The 23,894-nt window shown below is 63.0% G+C and overlaps 3 protein-coding genes across 13 annotated transcripts in view; all 3 read left to right on the top strand.

The window, feature by feature from the left end:
* RGS12 (regulator of G protein signaling 12) overlaps positions 1–15,235 on the top strand; it is a 96,496-nt gene extending 81,261 nt beyond the window's left edge. For 5 of the 8 annotated variants that reach the window (XM_079154379.1, XM_079154381.1, XM_079154380.1 and 2 more), the window contains 9 exons: positions 314–390; positions 2,082–2,276; positions 2,518–2,591; positions 3,116–3,242; positions 4,556–4,652; positions 6,029–6,108; positions 6,484–6,637; positions 8,106–8,690; positions 14,811–15,235. In XM_079154379.1, the coding sequence (XP_079010505.1) occupies positions 314–390; positions 2,082–2,276; positions 2,518–2,591; positions 3,116–3,242; positions 4,556–4,652; positions 6,029–6,108; positions 6,484–6,637; positions 8,106–8,690; positions 14,811–15,040 (1,619 nt within the window). In that variant the 3' untranslated portion in view covers positions 15,041–15,235. Of the gene's footprint in view, positions 1–313; positions 391–2,081; positions 2,277–2,517; positions 2,592–3,115; positions 3,243–4,555; positions 4,653–6,028; positions 6,109–6,483; positions 6,638–8,105; positions 8,691–14,810 lie in introns of those variants that run through there. The other 3 variants (XM_079154382.1, XM_079154383.1, XM_079154386.1) reach the window with 1 other exon arrangement.
* A 1,467-nt stretch (positions 15,236–16,702) lies between these two features.
* On the top strand, positions 16,703–23,470 carry HGFAC (HGF activator). 4 transcript variants are annotated; one of them, XM_079154415.1, is made up of 14 exons: positions 16,705–16,888; positions 17,406–17,598; positions 17,718–17,814; positions 17,945–18,024; positions 18,607–18,729; positions 18,839–18,970; positions 19,153–19,263; positions 19,357–19,531; positions 19,786–19,871; positions 20,204–20,459; positions 21,565–21,704; positions 21,934–22,074; positions 22,143–22,291; positions 23,230–23,470. In XM_079154415.1, the coding sequence occupies exons 1-14, from the start codon at positions 16,709–16,711 to the stop codon at positions 23,407–23,409; spliced, it is 2,043 nt and encodes a 680-aa protein (XP_079010541.1). In that variant the 5' UTR covers positions 16,705–16,708; the 3' UTR covers positions 23,410–23,470. The 4 variants fall into 4 exon arrangements, with proteins under 4 accessions (XP_079010540.1, XP_079010541.1, XP_079010542.1 ...); XM_079154416.1 differs by having other exon boundaries at positions 16,706–16,888; positions 17,406–17,538; XM_079154417.1 differs by having other exon boundaries at positions 16,863–16,992.
* Positions 23,471–23,494: 24 nt separating this feature from the next.
* Positions 23,495–23,894, top strand: part of DOK7 (docking protein 7) — a 36,416-nt gene continuing 36,016 nt past the window's right edge. The window contains exon 1 of the mRNA XM_079154458.1: positions 23,495–23,667. Coding sequence (XP_079010584.1) covers positions 23,595–23,667 — 73 coding nt within the window. The 5' untranslated portion in view covers positions 23,495–23,594. The remainder of the gene's footprint in view (positions 23,668–23,894) is intronic.

The raw sequence follows: 23,894 nt of genomic DNA, 5'->3' as shown, positions 1-23,894 counted from the left end.
CCATTCAGGCTCAGAGCTACATTTTGAGAGCTGCCCGTGTTCGCATGTAACTGAATGCACCTGGCCTCTCTGCGGGGTGCCTGCCATGAGCTGGGCATAAGCCCTGGAGCAGGGCACAGTGGTGTCCCCACACCACTGGGGGGCTGTGTGACCCTGGCTTTCACATCTGAGATCAGGAAGTGCTGGTATCCCCCTTCTGTCCCGCTGTCATCTGTATGGCCTGTAGGCAAGGGGTGGAAATGGGATTTCTGTGTTCAGTGAGGAAAACAAACCTGTGGCTTTGGGTTCATCTGAGTCTGTTTCCCTCGTCAAGATGCCCTTCATGCCAATGGAGGCCTGTGCCGCCGCGAGTCCCAGGGCTCTGTGTCCTCGTCAGGGAGCCTGGACCTGGTGAGTTACCACTGCCCCTCGCCGCAGGGACACAGGCTGCGCCCACCAGTTATGGATGAAGTGTGTCTCATGAAAAGCCCAGCAGCCATCTCATGAGCAGGCACGAGGCTTGTGCCTCTGCAGAGCATACAGCAGCGAAGAGCTGGCCCAGGGTCCCCCAGGGTGGCTCCAGGCCTCATGGCTCTCCAACCCCAGTCTCAGGCTTCTGGAGGCAGCATGGGACACTTTGGTAGATGGGAGGAGGGCTTCTGGAGGACTAAAGTCAGCCTTGGTGTTATTTCTCAAGTCCTCTTGTTCTAACTTAGTTCACACTTTTTGAACTCCCACGAAGAGCAAGCCAGCTGCTTTGAATCCAGGTGCTCTGCTGCCCTCCCGTTAACATCGTCATGCCCGTCTGTGCCTCTGCCTACAGGGTCCCCAGGGCTCTGCTCCCCACCCCACCCAGGGAACCAGGCACAGCCTGGGGCCCCCTCACCCTAGCTGTCCCTCACACCCTACTGATGTGCTCCGTCTAGCCCCAGGTTCCTGTTGTGGAGGGCGCTGTGTGGCATGGGGTTAGGACCTGCTAGTTTCTTAGCTTCTGTCTGATAAGAATTTTGGGAAACCTGGGCTGGGGTTGTGGCTCAATGGCAGAGCGCTTGTCTCATGTGTGTGAGGCACTGGGTTTGATTCTTAGCACCGCATATAAATAAATGAAAACATAAAGGTTCATTGACAATTAAAAAAAATTAAAAAAAAAGAATTTTGGGAAACCTTATTGGTTGCCAGCATCCTACCATTCAAAATCATCAAGCAGAATTAATTAATATAGACTATCATTTCTTCTTCAGTTATGCTAAACACGATTTAAGTTAGCAGTTGCTGCCAACCCAGTGGTTGAGACCAAGAATCGTTCATTACTATGCTGTGTCTGTGGGTCAGCTGGGTGGTCCTGCTGACCTAGCCTCGCCTCACAAGTCTCTGGTCCCCTGGCCTACTGGCCGGAGCTGCTGATCACAGACGACCGGACTCTGGCCCTTGACTGGCTGTGGGGGCTTATGTTTGTGGTCATTCAGCAGCCAGCCCATCCTTCCTCCTGCGGGGTTTCCGGGACCATGAACGAGCCGAGCAGGGAGGGCCCTGGAGACCTTGATGGAATTGGTGCTGTTGGTCCTGCCCCATTCTGCAAGCCCTGGTTCCAGGGTGGTGGCCCTCTTCATGGGAGGAGCTGGGTGGGTATGGGGAAGGGAGTGGCTCAGCAGTGACCCCAGCTAGCCCATGTTCTGAAACAGTGCCTAGGTGAAAGGGACTGGAGGGCCTGAGGCCAAGACGGTGATGATGAAGGGATCAGGGCACCTGGACCGGGTCTGTGGGGCACGCTGATGCAGAGGGCCTGTGCCCTCAGGCCCCCTGTCCTCATGACTATTGCCACACATGTGGCTCTGTCGGCTTCTGGGTCAGGATGAGGTGTGGCCAGTGGCCACATCCATGTGGAGCCCTGTGTCTGCACAAGACAGTCTTGCTTAGATTGACAGGCTGTGAAGAGCATTGCCCATGTTCTGAGAGGTTGGTGCCCTTCCCGCCTGTGACCAGAAAACCCAGTAGCACAGTAGGGGTCAATCCTGTGGTTTGCATGTGTTGGAGCTGCACGTGGGATGGACAGGGGGGCTGGGTCAGCTCCAGGAGGTGCTGCCTGTCTCCCTGCCCTGCAGCCGGAGACCAGCAGGACCTCTGCCCCTGAGAGAGACAAGGCTGCCAAGCACTGCCGTGTCCACCTCCCAGATGGGACATCCTGTGCCCTGGCCGTCAAGGCAGGCTTCTCCATCAAAGAGGTCCTGGCCGGACTCTGTGAGCGACATGGCATCAACGGGGCTGCTGTGGACCTCTTCCTGGTGGGCGGGGACAAGGTACAGGCCACGTGTACCCTGGGCTCCTCTCTTGGACAATGCGTGTGGTGGGCTGGCTCTGCCCTGGGCGTGTGTGGGAAAGGCTGCACGTGACCCGGGCTTGTGTCTGGAGAGTGCCATGTACCCCGTGCGGGGCTGTTTCCGAAGCTGCTCTTCTGCTCTGTCCAGCTGTGTGCCCACTGCACATGGTTCTGTGCTCCGGGCCCACATGCTCCCACTCCGACCTGGTCTCTGTCCACAGCCGCTGGTGCTGCATCAGGACAGCAGCATCCTGGCCTCGAGGGACCTGCGCCTGGAGAAGCGCACTCTGTTTCGGTAAGAGAACACGCGCATGCCATGTCCACAGTTCTCTGGCATTCAGGGCTTTCCTCACAGTCCCGGCCACGCTGTTGGCCTCTGCTCCTCCCCACTGGATGTGCCGCTGTCCTGACAGGCCACGACCGTCAGGTGATGGAGGGGTACGGGTGGGGGCGCTCTCTCTTCCTGTGCTGCAGATGGGCTGCTCTGGCTGGCTCGCAGGACGAGAGCTGTGCTCCTTGCCCGGCCTGGCTCTGCAAACAGGACGGTGGGCTGGGCTGGGGCTCTGTGGAGCACTTGCCTACATGTGCGTGGCACTGGGTCTGACCCTCAGCACTGTGTGAAGATAAATAAGTGAGACAAAATTGAGTCCATCTGCGAACAAAAATAAAAACAGAGAGAGAGAACTGGGGCCTGTGTCCTGTGGGCCCAGTGGCCAGGGGCCAACCTGCATGCTGTCCTGGTTCTGCACTCATGCTCCTGAGATGCCCCAGCAGGGACAGATGTGAGTCTTGTGAGAATGTTTTCATGCTCCTCCCCAGGCTGGATCTCGTTCCAATTAACCGGTCGGTGGGACTCAAGGCCAAGCCCACCAAGCCCGTCACGGAGGTGTTGCGGCCAGTGGTGGCCAAGTACGGCCTGGACCTCGGCAGCCTGCTGGTGAGGCTGGTGAGTGCAGGCCTGCCATGGCCTCTGGGAATTGCTCCTTGGTGACGTGGGCAGAGTGGCCCATCTGGCCTCCCGCTGTCTTCCCTAGTCGGGGGATGGTGCTGGTGCTGCTGTGGTCATTTTGGAAAGGTTTGATATTTGCCCTGTGGTCTTACTCCAGGGAAACCCAAACGAGAGAGAGACAGACACACAACCACCTGCAGGTTTGACCAGAAAGCAGAGGGCTCCTGCCCTGCCGGACCACGAGACCAGCCCTCTGCTAGGCGGCAGTACATGGTCCCTGTCCCGTCTGTACCTAGGACAAGGAAAACTCCACCCGCCCCATTATTATGTGAAGGAGGATAGGAAGGGAAACACTGGGCAGGGGGACAGCAGCACCCCTTCCCCAGTCCTGTCCCATGGACGCTTACTGGCCAGCAGCAGGGTCCGTGGGCTGGCTGTGGGGTGCTGTGTTGGTGAGTGCTGTGGTGTGGGGCAGAGTCTGCCTCCGTCTTTCCAGGCCAGGCCGCGGCTGGGGCTCACAGTTAGCCCATCATGCATTTGGCGCTCTCCGTGCTCTCCTGCCTGCAGGAGTTGGGAATGCCCAACTTCAAGCTCAAGTGCCCTTTTGTAAGCAGTGGTCTTGGTGGAGCAGAAGAGTCCTGGCCAGAGGCGAGAGTTGGGGTCTCTCGGGTTGGCTCCTGTGGTTGCCTGTCTTCACTTCCTGCTTTGCAGTGAGTGCTTGCTGCTTTCAGCACCCAGAGCGGTGTGTGGGGATCAGCCAAGTGGTTCTAGGTCAGCATGCAGGCTGTGAGTCGTCGTGTTGAGACTGAGGCCAACCGAGTGTTGTGTTGTTTTTCTTTTTTTTTTTTTTTTTTGTGGGATTGAACTCAGGGGCACTGGACCACTGAACCACAGTGCTATATTATATTTTAATTTAGAGACAGGGTCTCACTGAGTTGCTTAGTGCCTTACTAAGTTGCTGAGCCTGGCTTCGAACTCACCATCCTCCTGCCTCAGCCTTCCAAGCTGCTGGGATTACAGGCGTGCACCACTGTGCCCTGTGTCAAGAGTGTTTCTCGGGTACTGACAAACACTCCAACTGTGGAACAAGGTGTTCCAGCATGTGCCAGGGGTTTCCTGCCTCCCCTCTAGTGACTGGTGGGCAGAGCCACATGCTAGCTCCTCAGGTACTGTGCTCCCATGTTCTACCCTGACGGGCAGCCCTGACCCCAGGGCCCCTGGAGCAAGAAGCTGTCAAGTCTGGGTCAGAAGCAACTGTCCCCAAAAGCCCCCATCTGGTCAATTATCCAATGCACCATCTCTGCCTCTAGAGTGGAGAGAAGGAGCCCCTGGACCTTGGTGCCCCGATATCAAGTCTGGATGGACAGAGAGTTGTCCTGGAGGAAAAGGACCCTTCGCGAGGAAAAGGTGAGCATGGGCAACATGTCACCAGCCTACTGGACCCCAGCTGCCACCCAGCCGCTGAGCACTGTCGACTCTTAACGCTCCCACCTGGTCGGCCCTAGGCTCAGGCCTCCTGGGCTGCTAAGCCTAACACGGCAGAGGACACTTATGGCAGCTTCTCCCAAACTGAGGCTGGTTCAACCCACTGAGGAGGAGGAACAGACCGCTGGAGAAGGCCTGTGGCCTGGGTGCATCTTCTCAGCTGTAGGAAGGGGTGACGGTCCCTGCCCCCTGCCCCAGGATGCTCATGTGTCAGAGCACTTTAGCTAGAAAGGGCTAGAGGGTGCGCTCTTCCTGGGAGGCCTGGGAGTCACTCCAAGACAGGGATGGCGAGGGCCATGCATCCTGGTCTGGGCTTCTTGTTCCTTCACTGAGTGCCTGATCTGGGGCCTGTCCCTCTGGCCCTGCCCAGCAGGGGCTAAGGCTGGCCCTCTGGCTTGTCCTGCTCTGCTGTCTGTATGTGCCATGAGGCAGGTGTTCACAAAGCTCTTCCTCACTGGCACCTCAGTGCCACGTCCTCGCCCAGGTGCCTCCCTCCTGGACCACAGGAATTAATGAAAGCCACTTAGTCCAGGTGGGCGAGGCCTGCTTGTAGCAGCTGCAGGCAGAGGTGTGGCCCAAGGACTGTCCAGATGTGGGGAAACCATGGGTGCTGATCTGGGTGGAGCAGATTACTTTGTCCACAGCTGCTCCAGGCAACTAGGCTATGCGTCCCTCTCTGGGACTTGGGCCCAGGTGACTCCCAAGGGCTGCATCTGAAGTGGGTCACACAGGGCCTGGTGCAGAGCACTTGTCCCCACCCCACGCTGTCCAGGTGGAAGAGGCTGTGGCCTTGGCTGGGTGCTCCAGCCCCTGCCCTAGTCCCTTCCTTGCAGAGGTCCCTCAGTCATCCTGTGCTCTGGAGTGCCATGTCCCTGCCCCAGCCCTGGAGCCAGCTGTGAGCAGCCCCCTGGTAACCCCAGACTCACCTGGTAGGCTCTGCGCTCCCTCTGGGGCTGGGCCACATGGGCCCTGGCATTGCACAGCCGAGTCCTTTGGGGGAGCCGTGTGCACAGAGCAGGAGCGCCCAGGGCGCCTGGGTCATGCTGGCTGCCACTGTGCCCTGCCGCTCCCGAGGGGAGAATGTGCTTGCTGAGTGGCACGTGGGCACGACCTGTGTGGCTCTCTCATTCCGCCACGGCCGGTGGTGGCAGGCCTCCTGTCCTGGCTGCCCCTTACATGAGGGATGTGAGTGCCTCCTGGGCTCTGCAGCTTTGCTCTCAGAGACAGACGCGGCAGACGGTAGGGCGGCACAGGGGCTCTGTGGCTGGTGCCACCCGACACTCACCTCTGATGTTCAGCGTCTGCAGATAAGCAGAAAGGCGTGCCCAGCCGAGTGAGCACGGCCGTGAACTCCAGTCCCAGGAACCACGCGGCTACGGTAATCCCCACATGGCTGTCCATCCCTGCAGCCCCTGCCCCTCTTGGGGCAGCTCTTGGCTCCCACCCCACTGCTGCGCACCTGGCCCCGCCTCTCCCAGAGCCCCCTTGTCACCCTGGCGCAGGCTGGTGCTCAGGGGCCTCCTCCTACCCTGCCAGCCTGACCCACATGCTATAGCAGCAGGCTGGGTTTCCACCCTGTGGTGGGCGGCTGGGCCTCACCGCTGCCTCTCTGTGCTCTGCCCCTGCTCTTGGCCCTGCGGTGCACCCGCGCCATGTCCCACGCACTGTCACAGAGCCTTTACCCGTACCTGATGAATGCTGTGTTGTCATGTATTGGAATGTAAGTAGAACTTTGACTTTCCTTCTAATGCAGGGAGAGGAAAGAACACTAGGCAAGTCTAATTCTATTAAAATAAAAGGAGAAAATGGAAAAAATGCTAGGGATCCCCGGCTTTCAAAGAGAGAAGAATCTATTGCAAAGATTGGGAAAAAAAAATATCAGAAAATTAATTTGGACGAAGCAGAGGGTATGTGTACTTTTTAAAACTTGCACGTTTTTTAGTAAACACACTATCAGTTTCTAGTACAGCCATGGAGCCCACTCTACCCTGTCCACAGCTGACAACTGCAGATCCTGTCACACTGAGCTTTTGCTATAGCTCTGCTAAAACCCTGGTTTTCTCACTGAGAGCCAGGCCTCCCGAGGTGTCAGAGAGGCCCCGTTGTGCCCAACAGCACTGCCTGTGCAGCCTGCTCCCTGACAGCCGGACCCCTGACAAGAACCAGGGTCCTTGCTCGGGCAGTGGAGAAGTCAGCATTGGGGTCCATGTCACCGAGGGTCACCAGGCAGAGCTGGGTGCCAGCGAGAGGGAGGTGGGGTCCCAGGTTGGGAGGACAAAGGGCTTGCTAACCTCTGTTGGCCATTGGAGGCCCCGAGGAAGGTCTGCCACTCCACCCTGGGCCTCCAGAAGAGGCACAGGAGGCACCTGAAGGCAGCCTGGGAGATGAGCATCCCGGGGGGCTTGTCTTCACTCCCAGGGCTCCCGGCAGAGGATGGCTGACAGCGACCACCACCAGCAGCTGCTGTGGGGCCTGAACTGCAGGCTAGGGAGTCCTTGCTAGTCAGTGGCTTGTCCCAGCTTGCTGTGAAGTCCAGCCTCACAATAAAACAACAAAACACGACTCCTTCAGCCTCCATGGACACCAAGTGGAAGACTCATGCCCTTTGAACCTGTGCACTTCTGAGAAGGATGGAGATGTGGGACTTTAAGTCTTAAAGTTCACAAATGCAGGGTTAATTTAAATACTAGAGAAAGCTCAGTTCAGATACCCTGTCTCTGAAAGGTGAATTTGAGTTACAGGAAAAAGTCCAGCCCAACTAGGAAGGTTCTGGAGGAACCAGTGAGCAAGCCAGGGCTGTACACAGACCCTCCACAGAAGCGGGGCAGGGGCAAGGCCCAGGACAACCATCTCTGCCCTGAGCCAGCTTCGGGCGGGACAGGGAGGCCTTACAGTGCCTTCTTCCCCACACTCAGAAGCCCCACCCTCTGCTCAGCAGAGGTGGCCCTGAGAGGCAGGTACTTGGAGGACTGTCCTTTATAGCCACCCGCTGGTCTCAGGGTGTGCAGCTGTAGCTGGGGCCTCTCGCTCTGTTGTGCCCTATTCTGGCCGTCACCTCTGCCTTGTCCTCAGAAGGGAGCTGGAGTGTGGGTGTCCAAGGGCCCTGGACGTTAGCCAGACACCCACAGCAGGGCAGCACTGGCTGCCTGACCCTGGGGAGTGCAGGCTGTGTGGGCAGGCCTGGTTGAGTGGTGCTCAGGGCCCGCATCCTGAGACTGGCTCAGCTACACACCAGGCATTGGCCTCCAGCCTGCAGGGAGGCAGTGAGGGCCGCTGGCCTGTGTCGGCCTCCGGGCCCCCTTGAGCATGCTGTACTGTGGTGTGCATCTGGGAAAACCTCTCTAAAGAGGGTCAATGTGGATTTTCTTCCAATAGAGTTTTTTGAGCTCATTTCCAAGGCTCAGAGCAACCGAGCAGATGACCAGCGTGGGCTGCTGAGGAAGGAAGACCTGGTGTTGCCTGAGTTCCTTCGCTTACCTCCTGGTTCTGCAGAGCTTGCCCTCTCCACCCCAGCCCCTGCCAGAGGCTTTAGCAAGAGACCTGTGGCGGGCCGTGGCCAGGAGCCAGCAGCCCAGCCTCATGAGAGCTGGGAGCCAGCACAAGACTCCAGCGACAGCCCCACCACCAGCCCTGGCTCCGCCCACAGCCCCAGCTCTGCCCACAGCCCCAGCTCCGCCCATAGCCCCGGCTCCACCCACAGCCCCCCTGGGGGCTGTGGGACCACCCCACCTGGGCAGAGTCCTCCTGGAGGGCCCCTCTGTGCCCCCCAGGGTCAGGAGGGCACTGCACAGATCTGGAAGAGGCAGTCAAGGGACGCAGAGGCTGGGGGCATCCAGACGGTGGAGGATGAGCATGTGGCCGATCTGACCCTAATGGGGGAGGGGGACATCAGCAGCCCCAACAGCACGCTGCTGCCACCATCCCCCAGCCCCCAGGACACACCCGGACCTCCGAGACCAGGTACCTCCAGGTTCTGACCCTGCACCTGGTGCCGCCCTGCCTGCTCCCTCCCTGTGTTCCACTCGAGTGTTCAATAGGGAGACAGTGGTGGGACACGTCTGTGAGGCGGCCCTCTCCTCATGTTTATGCCTCCTGAAGGGAGGAACTGGGCAGCAGCCAGGGTCCGCTCCTGACAGGGTGGTCACCGAGGAGACACAGTCCCCTGGTGTTGGGTTGCTCTGAGAGGTGCCTCGGGAACAGCTGCCACGTTCAGTGACGCGCTGAGCTGGGCGGGGACTTCTGAGTGGGTGCTATTTGTAAGGCCGACAGAGCTGGTGTTCCTAGTGTGTCAGTCTCAAGGTAAAGAATGGCCTGAGCCTGTGAGCCAAGGCCCTGTGGCTTGCAAGAGGACCAGGGCTCTGAAGGGCACTCGGTGGGCAGGCTGGGTGCACCCACCACCCCCTGAGCCATTTGCATGTGGGCACCCTGCTTCGAGGTGCTGGCTGCCCTCCAGCAGCCGGCGTCCCTCAGGCGCGGCGTGGAGCTGGGGCGTGTGGAGGTGAGCAGCTCGGCCTGCTGGTGGGATGCTCACAGCTGCGCATACTAGGCTGGAAGCGAGGCCGCTGTCACCCGGAGCCAGCAGGGAGTGTGGGCTGGGCCTGCTGTGGTGACGTGTGCCCACACTAAGGCCTCGATCATGGTCTGTCCTCTGGGTCCCACTGCCCAGGCCAGGACACCCAGGATCAGGTGCTGTCGACCTCTACTGGGGCCGGGGGCAGCCTCCGCGGGTTCCACGTCCGCACAGCGGGACTCGGGAGGCCTGGGTGCTGGGGCTGGGCCGCGGCACTCTGGGCACCAGCCCTCCCTCTGCTCTGCTGCAGACGTCTCTCAGTCCACCTGTGTCTGTTCCTCCAGGAGTAATAAACTCTAGGTCTCTTCGCTGGACTGGCTTGACTTTCCTTTCTTCTTCACTTGAAAATGTGCTTCCACTTCAGGACACTAGAGGTGTATTTTAATCTAGGAAAAGTATTGCACATGTTGAGGAAATTAAGTGGATTTACCTTAACAGACTTAAAAAGATACCATTCACTGAACAAAGCTCCTGAGCTCCTCATGCGTGCCTGCCAAACGTAGCCAGTGACGGGGTGGGAGTGGGCTTGAAGGTGGGGAGGAGCCCACCACCCCACGTGGCCTGGTGGGCAGAGTTCCTCTGCCAGAGAGCCCCTGGTCCTCATGTCTGCCTCTGGCCCTCTTGCCTAGTCGGTGGCGGATGCCAAGTTGTCCAGTTGTTCCTGAAGCCAGAAGCCAGATCCACCCCAGCTGACCGAGGCGCCTCTTCCCCTCCACTCACACCTCGGCGCACAGCTTGGCTGCTGGGGCTGGCTCTGCGCCCCGCGTCTGGATTGTGGCTGGCTGCTGTGCAGGACCAGAGCGTGCAGCTTTCCCACCCCAGGGGGCCATAGCACGGTGCCCGGCTGGGAGGCTCTGCTGGCTTGTCCCTGGTGTTTCATGGCAGAGCGGGTGGTGTACAGTCCATGTAGAGGGCAAGTCCCCGGACCCTGGGGAGAGAGGAACCCAGGGTGACCCTGTAGCAGTCCTGGCAGTGACAACTGCAGGAGAGGGCGTGGGGGACTTTGGCCACAGTCCAAAGGCCTGCAGCTTCCACCAGCCTGTCCCCAGCGGTGCTGGACAGCTGTAGGCACCAACGGCCTGCCCAGTCTTCCTGGGCAATGGCCCCCATCAGGGGGGCCTGGGGCTCCACTCCCCAGTGCCGCCCACTCTCTGGAGAGCCCTTTCGAGCCTGAACAGCTCTAGCAGGGGTGCACTGCACTGAAGTCTGCACTGGTGACGGAGGTCCAGTGTCCTTGGCCTCATGGCCGGGCATCATTCTCCAGTCGTGCCGGGTTGGTGGGGGCGGTTGCAGAAAGGCTAAAGAAGGTCATAGTTTGCCAGGAAAGCTTACAAGAGGCCAGGGACTGCCCAGGAGTTCCGAGGCACAGGCTGACGGCTCCTGTCCCCCACGGGGCTTCTCCATGCAGCTCCTCCTCTCCCTCACCGTGTTGGTGGCTGGCTGACAAGTGACACGTGCCCCCCACAGCGCCCCAGTCCCACGCCGTCCCCACTCAGGGAGGGGCTCTGTAGGTCAGGTGTTGTCAACCTGAGCTCGCTCCGCCTGCTCCTCTGAGTGGCCTCCCGGGAAGTGGCTGTGCTGCAGAACTTGCGAGAAAGTGGCCTTCTCTGTCGCCCTGGGCCCCGGTGCATAAGGCACGTCCTTCAAGATGGTGTGTATCTTGCCCTTATTTTCCCTTCACTTGACTAGGTCTGGAGGATGGAAGGGCCTTGGGACACGGTGTTGTCCGTCCTTCTTAGGGACAGCCCTGTCATCGTTCTCACTCACGGGCAGGTGGATCTGCTCCTAGATCTGACCCTCTTGCTCAGGCTCTTGAAGTCCAGGTTCCACCAAGTGCTCTCACTGATTCTAATGGCTATGACTCCTCTCTTAGTGACCCAGTGGCCATGTGGCCCCCGGGCCCCTGGCAGAGCCCCAGGTCTTACCTCCCAGATCCTGGGAGCTAAGCTAAGCTCCTCACCAGGACTCTCCACCAGCAGGGTATGTTCACCCACCAGCAGGCACTGAGACCTGAGGTCAAGGTTCAGGGGTCATGCCCTCCCCTTGCTCCACCTGGTCACTTCCCTGGCCCTGAGGCCTGTGTGAGGACAGCCCTGCCTGGCTCCAGCTTTGTGGGAACTTCTAAGGGAGGTGCCTCCCTGGCAGACCCTGTCCAGCCACTGTCCCAAGCACTGTGTCTCAGAGAGAGGTGGTTGGTGCCTAGATGGCCCCCCGACCACAGATGCAGAGCACTTCCTGTACCTGAGCCTTGCCCCGTGGTGGACCAGGACCCTGTGCCCACCCAGCCCATTCCAGGGGCTTTCCCATGGGTTCTTAGGGCTGACCAGCTGGGCCACTGTCCCCAGTCCCTGGCCTGAGTTGTGACTACCTCGTCCACTAGCGGCTCCCACTGCAGCCCCTCCATCTGCGTTCAGAAATCCTGGACAGATCCCAAAGTGAGAGACCCAACCTGCCAGCGGCCCACAAAGCCACCTGCCCTCCAGGACATGTGCTTCTGGCCCTGCAGCTGGCCACCGCAGCCCCCTGAAGGAGGCCCTGCCAGAGCTCCCGTCTGTAGCCCCTCCTCAGTGTCCACTGGCAGCCAGCCTGCTGGGTGTCCCCCCTCAGCCACACTGTGCCCTCTCTGCACGCTGCCCTTCAGGGTCTTGCCTCCACACGCTGCAGCTGAGGCCCCTGCAGGTTTGTGAGTGAGCAGCTCTCATCCCGCCCCCTCACTGTCACCACCCGAGGCGGGGCCTCCTGGGCATGTGGTGACCTCGGGAGTCCTGAGCCAGAGTGGGGGTTTAGTGGGGCCTCTCCCACGGGCACAGCAGGAGCTGGCGGGCCTCAGTGAGTGGCTTGCCATGGGAGGGCCCGGGAGGGCCTGGCCTCGCTTCCTCCACTGGCCCTTGCCCCTCTTTTCTTGTCATGAGTGTCTTCAGCCATGCCGAGGCCTCCTGTCCCCTCGGGCTGATGGGGCACATGGGGCACTCGACAGAGAAGGTGGCAGGACCAGGCTGCACAGATGATTCGGACCATGGGAGCAGAGCTGAGGGTAGTGTCTCCTGGGGCAGCGGATGAGCAGTGCAGCTGGACCCTGGGAGAGTCTGGTAATGGAGGCTGAGCCTGCACCCCAAGCCTGCCTGGCCTGCTGCCTGCTTTCCCTGTGAGGAGGGGCCTGCCCAGCGTTGGGCCCGGAACAAGGGGTGGGAGCAACCTAGGGCCAACCAGGCAGCCGTGGGCAGCACATGCCAGGGAGAGCAGAGGGGTGCGGGGCGACACAGCGTGGGGGCTGCCCCATGGGGCTTCCAGGCTCCTGGGCCAGGGCTGAGCACTTCCCCAGAAACTCCCGGGGAGGGCTATGTGGACGACAGGCGGGGCCAGCCCGGGGCAGGGAGAGGTGGAGCGGGCTGCAGGGCTGGTGGCGAGGGTCTGGCACGGCCTTGCTCTGGGCCAAGGAAGTGTGGGCGAAGGTTCTGAGGGGCCCCCGGAGGTCCTCGTGCTGCCTGCCTGGGAGCTCTGAGGAGCCCAAGGCTGGGCGGACCCTGGCGTAGGCTGGTGACAGTGACGGCTGCACGGCTCAGGTGGGCACTGCCCTTGTGCACACTTCCTCGGTCCCTGCAGAAGCTGCCTGTCCTTGTCCTCCCATCCTAGCACACAGGACTGCCCGGGGCCGGCGGGCCCCTCCTCCCAGGGTACACACAGGAGAGCGGGCCTCCTGCTCTGTGGGGCTGCAGGCCCTTTCAGAGCCCAGCAGTGCTCTAGGCAAATGCCCATGACCATCTCCTGACCCTGTAACCTGGCATTTAGATCCATGGGGTCCCGGTGACAGGCAGGGGACAGGTGGGGCAAGGCTGGAGCCCAGCTGGCCCTAACGGAGTGTTGGCAGGACTGGCTGGAGAAGCTTCCGATCTCTGCTCTGCCTCCCATGGGGGAGCCCCAGTGCTGGCATGTACAGAGGCCAGGACGAGCCTCTTCTGCTGCCTCGACTTGTCTGAGAGGAGGGCTGGGCAGCCTCAGAGGGACACACACCCTCTGCCCACAGGCCAGGACTTGCTATGTGAGGCCTTCAGGAAGCTTGGGGCAAGGGTGAGGTGGGCGCTGTGCAATGGGGCAGCACGGGTCCTGGACCTGGGGGCTCCCGTGGGCTCACCTGAGGGCTGGGGCTCCCCCTTCAGGTGACAAGGGGGTCGTTGGGACTTCCTGCGCCCTGCCCCATGTGGCACCACACTGCTCTCAATCTAGGGGTGCTCAGTGCAGGGAGTGATGCCAGTCTCAAACTGAGTCTCACCCATGAGCCCTGTGTCCACCTGCTGGGCCTGGAGACCCATCCTGGAATGATCACATCTCTATCTTTGAGGGACCAGCCAGATGCCAAAGGGTAGCCCCAGGGCAAGGTGGTTGGCAGGGAGATGGGGCCCGCCCATCTCAGGGTCCAGAAACTTCTAAGTCAATATTGGGCAGCCAGAGCCTGCGGGGGTGGGGGTAGGGGCCAGGCTGGGGCTGATTTTGCTGAGCAACTTGGAAGAGGGTCTCAGCAAGGGAGGACTGATGACGTGGGGACAGGGACACTGCGGGCAGAGGGCAGGTGGCTGGAGATATTGGAAATGGCCGAGGGCACTCTGGACCTTGAGGAGTCTGTGAGTGCAGGCTGCCCAGGCACCGGGCTGGCCAAGGTCCCTGTCCACCCTGGCCTGTGAGCTGCCTAGAGAGCTTCCAAGCTGAGCTGTGAAGCCTCCTTCAACCCAGGCCTAAGGACAGGTCCCCAGGAGGAACTGGGGCACCACACTGGCCCCAGGAGGGGGTGGACAGCCAAGGCAAGGTGACAGGGACCTCAGTAGGTGGCCCAGCCTTCTTCCTGAGCTGCCTCAAGGCCAGGGCGGGCCGTGGGGGTGTGAGTGGAGCAGGCAAGACGGTCAGGGTGGGGCTTCTCACGCACACGCCTCCCTCGCTCTGCTGCGGAGGCTGGCTGGACCCAGGGCACCGCCACCCTCTGTGTTGTGCCGCCGTTCCCCCTGCCACCCTAGCCCCACACTGGCTGTTCCCACCTCCCCACTTAGTCCTGGCAGGGGTAGTTCTCAGGCAGGGCATCGAGGCAGAGCTCGGGAAGGTGTCCCAAGCAGAAACAATCCCCTGGCTGCTCAGCTGTGTGGGCAGGGCCCAGTGTGGCCTGGCAGAGACAAGAGTGGGATGCAGGTGTTGGAAGGACCTGTGGGCGAGGACTGCCCGAGGTCCAGCAGCACCCTGGGCCCTCCTTGCAGACCAGCCTCGGGCCCGGCTGGTGCTGCACAGCGCCGCCTGCCTCGGGCATTTACCCTTGCTGCCCACAGGGCCTGTTTGTGTCAGGCTGGTGTACAGAGTGCTGGCAGGTGGCACCTGGCACCCTGGACAGTTAGTCCTGCCCCCAGCCCGGAGGCCCATGGTTGGAGGTCCCCTGCCCCTGGGGTGGATCTTTGTCTGTGCAGGGCCATCAGTGGGTCCTGGAAGTGGGGCAGGTCAGCAGGTGACAGCCTCTCTCCTCCCCATGACAGGAGGCAGGGCCTGCGGCAGCCGAGGCCTCCCAGTCAACAGGACCGTCGACGCGGACCTCGTCACTGGTGTGGCGCCCAGGCTAGGCGGTGGCATGCTGGATCCCCGGAGGGTGAGGGCTGCTGGGCCTCTGACGTCAGGGGCCCCAGCGTCAGGACGCCCTGGCCTGAGCCCTGTCCCAGGTGAGCCGGTCAAGCCCCAGGCTAGCACACACCGAGCCACCTGTGTCTGAAGCTGCCCCTGGCCTGGCCTCCCACGCATGGCCACCACCTGGCCCAGCCGGAGCATGTGCCCCTTGGCCACCACACCCTCGGAGCTGCCCTGGGAGAGGGCAGGGACACCCTTGTCGCAGGGGCTGGCCTCAGACGCCACACCAGCGCTGAGCCCTCTGCCCCACTCTACCCAATAAAGCATCGTGAGGACTCGCCACGTGTCGGCTCTGTGCTGGGGGCTGGGGACACGGTGCCGGGCCTGGGAGCCTTGTTCCTGTGGCCTCCAGGAACATACGTGGGAGATGTCGGGAGGTCGGCAGAGGGCTCGAGAGGGCGGGCGGGCGGTGAGGCGGGCGGCGAGGAGAGGGAGCTTCCAGCACCAGAGGAGTGGAAAGCCCTCGGCCCTCTGATGTGCAGAGAAAGGTCATCTTGGGGCCCCGGTCACCTGTGGGTAGTGAGAAGTGGCCCTGCCACACCAAGTCCCCGTCAGGGTGCCCCGCACCGCCCCTCGCTGTGGGTCCAGGGTCCCCGTGTCTGTCCCTCCATCCCCTCAGGGTGACTGCTGTCCCTCCATCCCCTCTAGGGTGACCACTGTCCCTCCATCCCCTCTAGGGTGACCGCTGTCCCTCCAGGGTGACCGCTGTCCCTCCATCCCCTCTAGGGTGACCGCTGTCCCTCCGTCCCCTCTCTAGGGTGACCGCTGTCCCTCCGTCCCCTCTCTAGGGTGACCGCTGTCCCTCCGTCCCCTCTAGGGTGACCGCTGTCCCTCCATCCTCTCTAGGGTGACCGCTGGTGGAGCCAGGGCTCTTCTGGAGGCTGTGCTCAGCTGACCACGGGGTCCCCTTCCTGGCACACTGGCCCAGTTTCCTGCCATTATTGGCATTTGGGGGTGGCCAGGGGGGCTGCGGGGAAGCAGCTGAGCCTGGGCGCCGGGCAAGTGGGAGGCCCGAGGCCGCGGTGAGTCTGGGCATACAACCGAGGCCCCACCTGGCAGGGCCCAGCGAGGCGGGAGGGCCGGCTGCAGGGGGTGGCAGTCGAATCAGAGGAGCAGTGCCCTGGATCAGGTGGCCCGGGGGAAGTTCCGCACTGACCCTCGGGGAGCCGGAGGTGCCCTGCTGGCTGCTCAGGAATTGCAGAAGAGGTTCCAACTTGTCCAGTCTCTTGCCTGGCCCAGAGACTCCCAGGGACACCTGCCCGCTCAGGTCATGCAGGCAGCCTAGGGGCCGAGTGACTTCCTGGAGGAAGTGCCCAGCCTGTCCAGGAGAGGGCAGGGAAGGCCTGTTCTGGGGTCATTGTTGGTAGCGCTCAGCCTTCTGTGGTGTGGGGACAGTGTTCAGGCCCCTCAGGCGGTGTGGGGCTGGCCACAGCCCTGGGCCTCAAAGCGCAGTGTAAGCGTCAGCTCTCATGACGAGTTCACCAACAGGAGAGGCCAGCTCCATGCAGGTCTGGCCCAGTGCTGGCCAGGGAGTCCCATGTCCACCTGCCTCTGTGGAGATGACTTCTTGGAAGAGACCTTAAGCCAAGGCCTAAGGACAGTGTGGGGTCCAGGACCCGTGCAGGCTGAGTCTGGTGGGGGCAGCTGGCCCCCAGGCAAAGGCAGGGGACTTGGCGGCAGGGTGGGGGTGGGGACACGGGCTCCCTCTGCAGGGCCCGGCACATGGGAGGCAGCCAGGGTTAATCATTCCCACATGGCCTTGACCCCACCTATCCTGGTGGCTTTGCCTCTGCCTCCTGCAGCCCCTCACGCCACCTCAGGAGGAGCCATGGGGCGCTGGGCCTGGGTCCCCAGCCCCCGCCCCTCACCTGGGCTGTGTACCTTCCTGCTGCTGCTGCTGGTGCCTCAGGGGACCCAGCCCCAGGCCAGTGGGGTGAGCACCGCTGTCCCCAGGCAGTGTTTCAAAGGGCTCCCTGAGTCCACTCCAGGCTTCTGGGATAAGGCCAGAGGGACAGTTCCCAGGGCAGGAGGAATGGGGTAGGGGCCCAGGGTGTGGCCTGGGGTGAGAACCGGCCCTGGGGGGCGGGGGTGGAGCGCGAGCTGGCTGGGCGCTGATCTTGGAACCTGGGGAGTTGTTCCTGGAGCTGTGTCGACTGGCCTGGGCCCTGTGGGTCTGGCCCCTCTAGGCCTTGGTGGGTCCCAGTGTTTGCTGTGGGGAGGAGAGGCCTCTGAGGGACTCCGGCTGCCTCCATCCTCCCTAGAACTGACCGGGGTGGTATGCCTGGACCGGACTGTGGCTTGAGCTCAGGATGGGGAGAAGGCAGGCCCAGCAGAGGCTTCAGGGCATCCAGTGTCTTCAGACCCTGCTCCAAGATGCTTCCCAGTACGGAGCAGGCTCAGGACTGGGACTTCCCCACCTACACTCTGCCTGCGTATTTGGTTCCTCCTAGAATGGTACGGGACCCCCAGGACCTAATGCCACAGCCAGCTCCGGGGTCCCCATGATCCCTGTGACCTCTGCGACTCCCAAGACCCCAGCACCGAGTGCTCCGGATGCAGAGGTGGAGGAGGCGGGACCCCAAGGTGCAGAGCTGCCGTCCCCAGCCAGGGTTGCTCCCTCTAGCAGCAGCCCTGGGGGCCAAGGTGGGTTGGGAGGAAGCTTTGCACTGCACCTGGAGGAAGTGCAGGGGGCCTATGGGCGTGGGGTGGGCTGGCTCCGTGGGAGGGTGGAAACAGGGCCTGACCGCCTGCCGCCCCTGCAGTGCTCACGGAGGCCGGGCGGCCCTGCAGGTTCCCCTTCCGCTACGGAGGCCGAATGCTGCACTCCTGCACCCTGGAGGGAAGCGCCCGCAGGAAGTGGTGGGTCCCTGGCTGTGGGCCCTGCCCAGCCTGCAGGGCAGGTGGAATGAGTGACTGGAGCTGCGTGGGAGGCCGGGAGGGGGCCTGGGGCCTGGGGCTGGCCCTTGTCACTCCCAGCATTGCTTCCCAGGTGTGCTACCACTCACAACTATGACCGGGACAGGGCCTGGGGCTACTGTGTGGAGGTTGCCCTGCCTCTGGAGGACACAGGTGGGTGCGGGGTGTGTCTAGGTGGGGCTGCGGTGAGGTGTGTGAGCTGGGGGTGCTGGGGTCCAAGTGCTGAGTGGGGTAGGGCCAAGGGAGGCTGCTGACCTGGGCCGGGTCCTGCCTGGAGCAGAGGAGCAGCTTGGCTCTGGCCCTGGAGATGGCTTTGGGAAAGGAGCCATCAGCCCTGGGTCCAGCAAGGGTGCCTCTTCCAGCAGGGCCTCACCCTCTCTGGGGCCGGGGCGCCCCCTAGTGGTGAGAGCCGGCCCTCTGGCCACAGACAAGCCAGGTGGCCCAGGTGGCCCAGGGAGTGAGCTTGTGGGCCTGGAGGCATGGTGGCAGCAGCCTTGTCCTCCCGGAGCTCTGGGGAACACAGTGGGGGACTGCACTGCCTGGCAGCTTCTAGGCTGCCGAGCACAGAGCCGTGGGACCATTTGCCCAGGTGCCAGGTAGAGGGCTGGGGAGAAAGGGGAGGGTCTCAGGAACCCAGAGGGAGCAACTGGGAGGTGGAGGGCAGTGGAGGTCCTTGGCAAGCAGGAGAGTCATGGAGGGACCCCGCGGACTCTTGCCTCTCCTGCTTCACCCTAGCTGCCCTTGACCCCTGCGCCTCTGGCCCCTGCCTCCACGGGGGCACGTGCTCCCGCACCCAGGACCCTGTGTCGTACCATTGCACCTGCCCCCTGGCCTTCACTGGCAGGAACTGCAGCATAGGTGAGCAGCTCTGGGGCTGTGGGCTGGGCCGGGACGGGAGGGTGGGAGGAGGCAGGGCTCCTGCATGGGGCTGTGGTGGGGGAGCGGGGGCTCACTGCGTGACCCCCAGAGAAATGCTTCGACGAGACCCGCTACGAATACCTGGAGGTGGGCGACCGCTGGGCCCGTGTGCACCAGGGCCGTGTGGAGCAGTGTGACTGCGTGGGCGGCCAGGCCCGGTGCGAAGACACCCGCCACACAGGTACACCATGGCCAGCTCCGGGGAGGCCTGGGCACCACGGTGAGGGGCAGCCATGCCCGTGAGCCCCCACCCAAGCAGAAGGGACTTGCCCGAGGCCACCCAGCAGCAAGGGCACAGGAAGGACTGGGCCCTGGCCCCTGCAGGTGCTGGAGGCTGGGCCTAGCTTCTGGGCCCTTCTGCAGCTTGCCCGAGCAGCCCGTGCCTGAACGGGGGCACCTGCCACCTGATCGTGGGCACCGGGACTAGCGTCTGCGCCTGCCCACCAGGCTATGCTGGAAGGCTCTGCAACGTGGGTGAGTGGGCTTGGCCTTCCTGCCTCGTGAGCAAGCCTGGGGACAGCGTCAAGGTGGCCCACAGCAGTGGCCTCATGCCTGTCCTGTGCTCAGTGCCTGCAGAGCGCTGCTTCCTGGGGAACGGCACCGGGTACCGGGGCGTGGCCAGCACTGCCGCCTCGGGCCTGGGCTGCCTGGCCTGGAACTCCGACCTGCTCTACCAGGAGCTGCACGTGGACTCGGTGGGCGCCGCTGCCCTGCTGGGCCTGGGCCCCCACGCCTACTGCCGGTCAGCACTGGAGGCTACCCCAGGCACCTCGCTCTGAGTGGGTGGGTGGCTCCCAGGACCCAGCTGGGGCCAGTCCTGGGCAGAGAAGCCTCTGCCCAGGAGGCTGCCCTCAGGAGGCTGGGCTGAGATGCTCTGACTATGATCTGCCGGAGGAAGCACCGAGGCTGAGTGAGGAGCCCCTGGCCTGTGTTCCCGAGGGCTCCCCCTCTCCCAGCCCTCTCTGAGTGGCAGTGTGACCTTCCTGTCCCCTCCAGGAACCCAGATAAGGATGAGAGGCCCTGGTGCTACGTGGTGAAGGACAGCGCGCTCTCCTGGGAGTACTGCCGCCTGGCGTCCTGCGGTGTGGGCTCGTGGAGGGGTGCAGAGCACAGCGGGGTGGGGCTGGACCCTGGGATCAGATCTGGGGGCAGCTCCCCAGGTGGCCCAGGTGCTCATGCTGGGGTCTCTGACTCTCCTTGGGTGGGCTGGGTCACGGGCCGCAGGGGAAGGCAGGCGCACCCGAGCGAGCGGGCGGCTTGGCTGTCGTGGGCCTGTGGCTGGGTACTTTCTTCCTGTCCTGCAGGGCGACCCTGAGGCTCATAGGTGAGCCCGATGCCCAGAGCAGGGCTGGGCTGAGGAGGCCCTCCCTGCCTGTGGAACCCTGTGGTGTGACCTGGTGACCTCTGCCCCTAGAATCCTTGGTCAGAGTCCAGCTCCCGCCTCCTGAGGTCCTGGTGACCCTGCCAGAGCCCGCCCTGGCCGGCCGCCCGACCTGTGGCAAGAGGCACAAGAAGAGGACATTCCTGCGGCCTCGGATTGTGGGTGGCTCCTCCTCCCTGCCTGGCTCCCACCCGTGGCTGGCCGCCATCTACATAGGGAGCAGCTTCTGCGCTGGAAGCCTCATCCACACCTGCTGGGTGGTGTCTGCTGCCCACTGCTTCTCCAGCAGGTGAGTGGCCCTGGCTCCGGGCCCACCCCACAGGGCCACTGAGTCCCAGTCCCCCCAGCCCTCGCCCACTCCATTCAGCACTGCACCTGCGCCCTCGCCGGCCTCCATCCATCCACTGGCCCCACCTCAGGCACATACCGGCCTGCCATCACCACATGGCCCATCCTGGGGCTCTGTGGACTGTCTCACGTGTCCTTGTCACCTTGTTGGGACTGAGCACTTGGCCCTGTGCTGGGCACTGAGGCTCCAGAAACCCCGGCTCTATTTGGGGGGCCCTGGGACAGTGGAGGGGCTCCTGCGGAGGCAGTGGTCGGCACATCCTGGCCTCCAGGTGGACCCCCTCCTGGATCCCAGCTCTAGACGGCAGGGTGGGGAGGAAGGAGAGGACGGGCCACACATCTCTCTTGCCAAGGTCTTCAGCCACCCAGCTGGGTGTGGAACCGGGGGCACTGGAAGACACCCTGCAGCCTGTGGGTCTCTGCCAGCCGGGAGACTCTGGCCTTCTGCCCAGGGACACTCAGCCCTGGTCTGAGACCAACCGGCCTGGGAAGCAAAGCTGGATCCCACTGCCCAGCCTGGCGGGGTGGTGGGAGCAGATGGGCCTGAGAGCCACTGATTCTCTCTTCTGTCTCGTCTTCTGCCAACGGGGCCCAGGGAGGACCCTGCTCAGTCCTGCCCTGCAGAGGGACGCCGAGGTCCAGATGGGGCAGAGAGACTGACCTGGGCCTGGGCTCTGTGCCTTACAGGAGTGAGGGCCTGTCTCAGGCCAGGCCAGGCCCCGATGGGAGAGGCCCTCGGGAGGACAGGTCTGCACCCTCCGGACCCAGTCTCAGCACAGGCGCCTGGGCGCCCTGGGGTGTTAGTGGGGTGGCTGGAGGTGGCACAGCACTTTGGCTCCTGGGCCTAGGGCCTGGGGCTGCTGAGACCCCCACCACTCCTGCCCCTTCTTCCTGCTTTTCAATGGACGAGGCCCATACCAGACACCCCGTAGGCCGCTCCCTTGCTGAGTAGCCGTGGTTGGTGGGGCCCTGTCCCTGGTGGGGTGCTGACCGAGTGGCCTGAGGAGAGGCCAGGTCCATGCTGCCACCAGCACCCGGCCCCGCAGTCCCCCCAGGGAGAGCATCTCCGTGGTGCTGGGACAGCACTTCTTCAACCGCACCACAGACGTGACCCAGACATTCGGCATCGAGAAGTATGTCCCCTACTCCCTGTACTCAGCGTTCAACCCCAGTGACCATGACCTCGGTGAGCCCAGTCCCGCGGTGGGCGGGGCGTTCCTGTGCACCCCACGCCAGAGCAGGGCCAGTGCAGGGGCCAGGACCCGGGCAGACCCTGGGGGCGGGAGGAGGCAGGGTCTGGGGCAGGGCAGCCAGGGGGCCTGGTGTGGCCTCCTTTGGCCGGAGGGAACCTGGCCTGTGACTTGGTCCATCCTGGACCCCTCCCAAGGCTGACCTCTGACCTCTCCCCTGCCCAGTCCTGATCCGGCTGAAGAAGAAGGGGGAGCGCTGTGCCGTCCGCTCCCAGTTCGTCCAGCCCATCTGCCTGCCCGAGCCTGGCGTCTCCTTCCCCCCTGGACACAAGTGCCAGATTGCAGGCTGGGGCCACGTGGATGAGAGTGAGTGGGGACAGCCCCAGGGCCGGCCACAGTGGGCTGGGCCCTGCTGACCACGCTGTGTCCTGCAGATGTGGGCAGCTACTCCAGCTCCCTGCGGGAGGCTCTGGTCCCCCTGGTCCCTGACCACAAGTGCCGCAGCCCCGAGGCCCATGGCGCGGACATCAGCCCCAACATGCTCTGTGCAGGCTACTTTGACTGCAAGTTGGACGCTTGCCAGGTGAGCTGAGCTGCCCCAGTGGGCTGGACAGGTGGGGTCAGTGGATCCACTCACCCCTGGGAGCTCAGAGCTGGAGGGGCCCCGACCCACAGGGCCAGCCGGGGACCCCAGAACAGAACTTATACCAGCCCTGTTGGTGGCCGGCACCCCAGGATGGCTGCCTGGCCCCTGTAGGGAGGGCGGGTATCCTCACAGAGCCCCTTCCTCAAACATGGGGAAACCAAGGCAAAGAGACCTCAGAGAGGCCCCTCTGATAAAGCCCAGGTATCAACCCGTGGCTAGCGCTCCACCATGTCAGGCGCTAAAGGCCGAGCCCCTTTGCCCAGATGTCTCTCAGGCAGGCTCACTGGCCAGCCCGCGGATCCCAACAGCCAGGGTCTGACCCCTCACTGCCGACAGAGCGTCTTGGAAGGACTGCTGTGCACACCATTTTATGGGTGGGGAAACCACCCCAGCAAGGCCAGATCACTCTTCCGAGTTTGCCCTGCTCAGATGTGGGGGTGGTCTTGACACTGGACCCCAGAGCTGTCAGGGAATCGGAGGGCTTCCTGGTGGAGGGGGCGTTCGCCCTGACCTGAGACCTGCACCGGCCTCTGTCAGGATGCAGGGTGACCCTCAGTCCACGTGGGTATGCTTCTGGGCAGGAAGGCGGCCAGTGGACAGTTGTGGTGGAGGTGAGGGGTGGCCAGAGGCTCGGGAAGGCTGCGGTGAGGCTGCTCACCTGGCCTGGCGCAACTGGCCCCTGGTGGCCAGAGGATAAGGCCTTCCTGTGCGGCCTCGTCTTCAGCATGCCCTTGCTATCTGTCCCCTGCTGTCGGACAACCTGCCTGGGCAGTTCTGTCACTGGCAGAAGACACCTCGGGGCCCCAGGATCCACTCTCCTTGGAGGTGTTTTGGGATGGAGGGATGGGGAGCCCTGAGCCGTGTCTCTACCCCAGGGTGACTCGGGTGGACCCTTGGCCTGTGAGAAGAACGGGGTGGCCTACCTGTACGGCATCATCAGCTGGGGCGACGGCTGCGGAGGAGGCAAGCCAGGCGTCTACACCCGCGTGGCCAACTATGTGGACTGGATCAGTGACCGGATCCGTCCTTCCAGGCGGCCTGCAGCTCCCTCCTGAAGCCCTTGGGGACACCCACCCTTTCTCATTGCCTCGCTGACAATAAAGACGTTTCTAAGCACCCGCCTCCCTGGAACCCCTCCCAGGCCACACCCTGGGCCAGGGGCTGCAGATGGGGTGGCCTGGCCAGCGGCCAGCAGGCTCCTCAGTGGAGGTGGGAGCCTGCAGCCCCCAGGAGTGGACCCATGGTCCAGCACCTCCGGTGGGGGTCAGGGCCAGAGCCTCACCCACGCCCACTGCAGGGCCTGACACAGGCAGGTATGTGGTCAGCTCCAGGCACCCTGGGCTGTTCCAGGGCAGGACGTGGAAAGTAAGTCCCGGCCTCAGGTCAGGGACAGGGCCCTGGGCCAGTTGGGAGATGCTAGACCCTCAAGCAGACAGGCCACCGACACGCTGCTGGTGCCTTCCGGCTTCAAGGTGCAGCCTGCCTGGGTTTTCCCTGGCCGTGACCCCTCTGAGGGAGCAGGGGAGGAGGGCCCCTATCC

This window comes from Sciurus vulgaris (genome assembly GCF_902686455.1).
Source record: "Sciurus vulgaris genome assembly, chromosome: 9".
Lineage (NCBI taxonomy): Eukaryota > Metazoa > Chordata > Mammalia > Rodentia > Sciuridae > Sciurus > Sciurus vulgaris.
Note: the sequence above shows the minus strand (reverse complement) of the source record. Positions and strands in the feature narration are given on the sequence as shown.